The sequence below is a fragment of the Agrilus planipennis genome, unplaced genomic scaffold (assembly GCF_000699045.2).
Source record: "Agrilus planipennis isolate EAB-ADULT unplaced genomic scaffold, Apla_2.0 scaffold1104, whole genome shotgun sequence".
Lineage (NCBI taxonomy): Eukaryota > Metazoa > Arthropoda > Insecta > Coleoptera > Buprestidae > Agrilus > Agrilus planipennis.
In genome coordinates, this window is record NW_020439779.1 from 1 (window position 1) to 6,768 (window position 6,768).

Consider the following 6,768-nt stretch of genomic DNA (forward strand, 5'->3'; position numbering starts at 1 on the left):
CCTTACTTAGAGGGGCGGGACGTAACTACAACGAAGTGTTTTCGGGTAAATCTTCATGGAAGAAACTTTCTCCTCCTTTTGGGATTCTAAATTCATACTTTAAGTTTAGCACCCACACCCGGTATAATAATAAATACATTCCAATAATTAATATTCGACTCTGAATAGGTATTTTCAACGTAAGTAGGGAAGGTTAGAAGTTCCCTCCCCTGGTTTCTCTTCTTCTTCTCGTCATTTATTTATACGATTTCTCGAAGTCAAACTCTGCTAAAGAAAATTACAGGTATTTTGTAATAGTGTCCTTATGATTGTCGTTTAAATTTTATCGGCCAAACGTTACATTTTGAGCCATGGACAGCAGACAAAAAATTTTAAGAATAGTATTCTAATACAAAAATGCCTAAATGTGAAAAATCAGCTAGGTTCGGCACATACAACTTTCATGGTTGTCAACTAATAAAAGAACTGAGATTTGAACGGGTGCCAAGTTCCACACAAGGTGTAATCGAATTCCATCCTTATACTGAAATTATAAGTTGACTAGTTTTAAATTAAGTTTAACGTGATAAATGTAAAATCATCATCATAAGGTCGTCAATGCTAAGACTGGTTGAACACGCATCTCCATTCTTTCTTGTCATGAGCTAATTTTTGCATTTCCCTCAAACTAAAACAACCCCCATTCATAACTATTTGCGAAAAGTAATCTAATCTAGGTCTACCTTTATCCCTTCTAACTCCCGTTTCCGCCTCTAACAGGTCTCTGACTAGACTTTCATGCCTGAGAAAGTGTCTTACTAACCTATCTCGCCTATTTCTTTTTGATTTCCATAGAGTTCTCTATTCTCCTATTCTTTCTAATACTTCTTTATTTCTAATCTTCTCTATCCACGGTATCCTCATCCTCATCATTCGCCTGTAACTTTTGTTAGTTACTTTTTTCATGTTAGCGCGGAAAGCTCGTTTTGCGTGCTATGAAATAGGGAATATATGGCCTCTTTTCAGCCGTGTTTTAGTCGGGAGGCAATGAAATTAGTCTTTTGAGCGCATGCGCTGAAGTTTATGGGCATGCGTAGAAATCAGTTGTTCAATGACAATGTCTTTCTAACCTCTAAATCATTTACTCTTATTTCGCCAACTATCAATTTAATGACGAGCTTTCCGTTCAAACATGACAAAAAGTAGTGTACGTACCTCGGGAAGAAACATGTTTATCTCAGACTGCATGTTTGCCTTCAGCTCGGGTGGCAATTCATGTGCAGTCTGAAAAAGCCCTGTTTCTTCCCTCTATACATAATGTACTACCTATTACATGCAAAAGTATCGTAATTTAGCTATATACAAACCTAAACCTACCATCCTTATAGATAAAAAACAGAATAGGCAATGCCGCTGCAAAAGCCGGCGTGCCTTATACTACTGAAGCTCTCTACACGTTCTTTATTGAAAGAGTACGATTAAACATGCATGTAATACTGTGTATGAGTCCTGTGGGTGAAGCTTTTAGGAACAGGTTAAGAATGTATCCAGCCTTAATAAGCTGCACTACTATTGATTGGTTTTGTGACTGGCCCAAGGAGGCTCTTATAGAAGTGGCTAATAAATACATTGATGGTGTGGATTTTGTTGCAACAATAACTGGAGAAAAACTAGTAAGCTTCCCAAATATTTATATGAAACTTATTGATTCAAGTGATTAATTATTTTTGAAAAGTAGACAGTAATAGTAGGTGAGGTTTAACTTCTAGCAGAGTTTTATTTTTATCCTGAGTTTCCTTTGGGATAAGTACCCACTACATGACTCTTCCAAAATTGATTTCACATTAGCAAGACTTTTATTAACTGACGGATCATTCTTAGTTACAAAATTTTCCATCATAAAAGATTTCAAAGCTTCAATTTTCTATTTAACTGAATTAACTAAAAGAGATTCAATTTGCTTTTGAAAACTAATCAATTCAGACCTAATCATTCTCTACATTCCCAATTTACGGTCAATTTGCTGTTTACTTATAGTCTGGACATCTTCAAGAATCATCTCCACATTAGCATGGATATCAACTTCAACCTGTTCTGATTACACAAAGTCAATATCCTCTCGTAATCTCTTACTGGCTCTACTTTTACAAGACGCCACAAAACTCGTATTATCTTTATTAATTTCAACAATCTCACCAGGGCTTTCTCTTAATACAACTACCATGGGACTGCTGATGATAACATTTACCGTAGGCTTTGTTCACTTTTTGTTTACACCCACCACAGATATTATTATCCATGGTTCAGCCTAAACTTCTCTTCACAGTTATAACTTTGTTGTGAGTTATACTAGTTACGTTAATAAAACTTCAATAAATGCGATCTTTTCATGCGAGTTGCTATGTAACGAAATCATGTAACGCATTTCCCCCGCTGTCTGTCCCTATGTATGCTTAGATCTTTAAAACTACTCAACGGATTTTAATTTTAATAGTAGATAGAGTAATTCAAGAGGAAGGTTTCTATGTACAATACGCATAATATAGTAGAGAAACACTGATAATTTTAGAGGTTTCTCATGTGATGTCGTAAATAAACACATTCTTTTGCGCTTACATTGCAAACGCTGGCTGAACCCTACGAGATGGATCAAAATAATGTACTACAGTATTGTACACCTTAAAAAGGTCTACAAAAAAGTCCGGGATGGTATATGTATATCTCTTAGGGATAACCCACAATAACCATTTTTTATCCTTTACTTTTTACGAGAAATAATGGCTTATTTACGAAGCGATTTTAAGCAATACAGCATTAATCCTTATCCAATTAAGTACTTTTAAATACATTGTGCATTTAATATAGATCAATATGGCCCTTTACAGCATGTAATTTAAATGAATATTTTCGAAGATATTACAGACTTAAAATGCAGGGACATAGCGGTTGCGGCGGTACCGGCCGGTTTGTATTGTCTAATGACAAAAAAGCTGTGATTGTTGTATATAAAGACATTCTATAGTATATTTACTATCAGCATCGCACCCGTGCGAAGCATAGTGTACAAATAATACTATTAAACCAATTCCTTAACCCCTATCCCGGTATGTTTGTGTGTTTGAAGAAGTTTCACTTCAGTAGCGTGTTGTATAATTACACGTTGTATTTTTTTTTAAATAGTATTATCTGTATGTCGCCTTGTTTCGTTTGGTATGCATTTTATTATTATGCAGATTAGTTTATTTTATTTATAAAATTTATAGTAATTTGACATCTTACAGTAGGAGGAAAGGCGTTTAAGATTATTTACTATATAATTTACGATAAACATCTAAATGTAAAATCCCTTAATAGCCCCTTTCTTACTTTCCTCCATAAAGATTTCAAATTATTGTAAATTCAGTATTTCTGAAATTTTTTTGTTTATTGAAAATCGTTACAGATTAAATGGTAATTCTAATTTCATTTTGGAAAGCATATATTTAACAGCGTTTTCTCCGCTATATACAAGGTGATTCAGACTCAACTGGCTAAAAACAAAATCTGAATTCAAGTCTCCCAAAACAAAAAAAAGTTTTTTTACGAACGTATGTCCGAAAATGCTTTGTTAAATAAAGATGAGGGTCCAAGTATCGTTTCTAATGTTTTTCTCAAATTTGGGAATGTTAGATAGAAAAATTTTCATTTCATGCTCTAATCATGCTCTAGTATTGCAAAGGCTGAAATTACCTTCCCCTATTTTATTTTTTAACTAGAACTTTTTTCTTTTTCGAACTTAATCGCAAAGGCTTTACTTATTTAAAAAGTTTTATGGCTTTTAATTTTTTTGATAGAACTGCTTTGTTTTCAGCACAACCCAAAGGAAAATTGTATTATGATAGGATGGCAAATACTTACTGGCAAAATATCTTTATTCGTTATGGACTCTAAATAAATAATTAATTCTCCTACTTCTAAATATAAGCAAAATAAAAATTAAATGTTTGACCCCTTACTTAGAGGGGCGGGACGTAACTACAACGAAGTGTTTTCGGGTAAATCTTCATGGAAGAAACTTTCTCCTCCTTTTGGGATTCTAAATTCAGACTTTAAGTTTAGCACCCACACCCGGTATAATAATAAATACATTCCAATAATTAATATTCGACTATTGCCTACTTAACCTTTTCTCATTAATGTATTTTTAAAACTATTAGTAATTATTATGATACAAAACTATTCATCTGAACAACATTCTTCTTCACCATTTGCAGAAAACAATTGCTTTTTAAACCTAGTTCCCTAGATAAAATCTTCAAGCCATAATACGAAACGACTTCTTAAATAAACTACTTTTTTTGACATGATTTTGTATATTATACTTATCATACAATACAGAAACACATCCGCGTACAAATAAAGGAAATTTTGAATTTAATAGAGTTGGTAATATTCCAAAAATTATTCCATTGAGGTCAATGTTTAAAAAGGCATGTAAGAATATGCTAATCAGAAATGATAGTTGTGGATAATTATCGTCTTTGTAAAGAATAATTTTCATTAACACGTCCTGTTGTGCAATATGCGAGACAATTCGATAACAAAACATTAAAAAGTCTGCCACCGATTTGATGTTTTCCGTTATACTATCTATTAAATTCACAAATCAAACCTTGGTAGCAGAATGCTTTATGAACATAAAATAATATCAATAAAAATCAAACCTAAAGTTTAGTAACTAATTAATAGACAACATAAACAACATTTTGAGTATATCCTATTTACCTTTACTTAGGATTTATTAATAATACGTAGATACGTATCAACCTTTATTTTAATTAAAAGATATTAAAGGATTAATCAAACACTTTCAAAAATACTGTATGACAACATTTTCTAACAGTATTCCCCNTAGAATCTATAATTAAAAATCAAATTTCCAGTTGGAAAATCCCGATGGGAAAAAAAGTGGCCGAATATAAATATCTCTATTTATGCTCAGCTGGTTGTTAATTGATAATTATTTGCTCTCATCGCTTTCAATGATATGCATGTGCTTTTGGAAAGATATTAACTCCCCGACTGGAAATTAGTTAGTGGATTGGATCCGATGCGGATCAGAAATAAATCAGGCTTTCTGATCCGGGTATGTTGGAAATCGTCACGCCATATATGATCAACAAAGGATCCATTTGAAAAATCCATGTCGGATCTGTTTCTAAGATCCATGACGGATCCGTTTCAAATATCCATACTGGACCTATTCAACAGACCCATTCCCGATCCAGCCAAAAGTTTCATAACGGATCCGTTTAAAGGATCAGGATTATTTTTTTCTTTTTATTAATTTGGCATAAAATAATCAATATTATCATTTTACCTTAATTTTATTAATGAACTCAAGTACACTTTAAATATGTTCCAAACAGTAACTATTTATTATTTTTATTTTCTTTATTCCAATATTTGACATTATTTATGATTCTACCTACGGCATCATAAAATTCTTTATCTTTAAACGTGATTCCATGGTCTTTTAAATCTTCACGCATGATTTGTTCATTGTTTGACGAACAATATTGCATACAGAATAAATCAGGTAAAAAATAAAGTTCTGTATTATGATCCAGTTCAAAACATCGGATACAATCTTGATTTAAAAATTGTACAGAAACCGTAATAGAATTTGTAGCATTAGATTGTGATAAGAAATTGGTTAGATGACTGGATTAAGGGATAAGATACTCTACTATGATCAATTTCTAATCAGATGGTTGGATGACCAGATCAAGGAATGGAGTATTGTACTCTGATCAGATCGGTGGATCAACGGATGGAGTATTGTACTCTGATCAGAAACTGATCAGATGGGTGGATCAAAGCATAGAAAATCTGATCCGAATCTGATCATAATACGGGTTCTCTGAACTAATTTCCAATCGGGTTACTACAAAGTTTACAAAATATTTGTTACACAATGAGTAAAGCAAAATGATATAAGAGACACCGTTCTTTGATTTTACTTAAACTGACCGCTTATGTTTATCTATTGTAGTAGGATAGTATTAACACAATATTTAACTACCACATAACCGATGACGCTTGTAGTTTCTTCAATACACGCTGGGATCACTTTACCTTAAGATTACATCACTCTACCTTACATATTCGACTTAATAGTTTCATTATTATGATTAATAAATTCATTTAAAATTGTGCGATGTCTCTTTTTTGGAGTTTTTGTTTCATTTAATCTACATTAACTCACTCTGCAGGAGAGGAGAAAGGAATCGGTTTTAGAGTCATCGCAAGATAAACTTCGAAAGGCAGCGGCAAATATGTTTTCGTCTATACACGACACAGTAGCTAAGTATGCTACCAAAATGATAATCGAAATGAAGAGGTACAGTTATGTAACTCCCCCGAATTATTTGGAGTTGGTGGCTGGATATAAGGAGTAAGAACTTGAATAATAAAGAACTTTTAAAATTAATAATGAAAATAATTATTTAAATTCCTGTAAGCTTCTGACACAAACCACCCTTTTAAAACGCTCTCGGTAGCTCGGTAGTTCAGGTTAATTGGGATTCGATCCGTGGCTGAGCGAAAAGTTGTGGATCGTTCTAGTCGGGCTGGCAAAAGCAGATCGTCTGACTGTTTCCTGGTAATTTTCCTAAATTCTCATGTGTTAATAAACGCCTGTACCTGTTCAAACAGGCTATTGAAGAGGGAAAAGAAGTACTCTGACTTCAGCCGGTTATTGCTAATCAATTACACAGGCCAACGACGAAAAAACTTTTTCAATAATTT

At 33.1% G+C, this 6,768-nt stretch overlaps 1 protein-coding gene across 1 annotated transcript; it reads left to right on the plus strand.

The window, feature by feature from the left end:
- The first annotated feature begins 1,373 nt into the window (after positions 1 to 1,373).
- LOC112905984 (dynein heavy chain 2, axonemal-like) lies at positions 1,374 to 6,419 on the plus strand. Its single transcript, XM_025979479.1, has 2 exons — positions 1,374 to 1,652; positions 6,234 to 6,419. Exons 1-2 carry the CDS (start codon positions 1,464 to 1,466, stop codon positions 6,417 to 6,419), a joined length of 375 nt encoding a protein of 124 aa, XP_025835264.1. The 5' UTR covers positions 1,374 to 1,463.
- Positions 6,420 to 6,768: the final 349 nt, after the last annotated feature.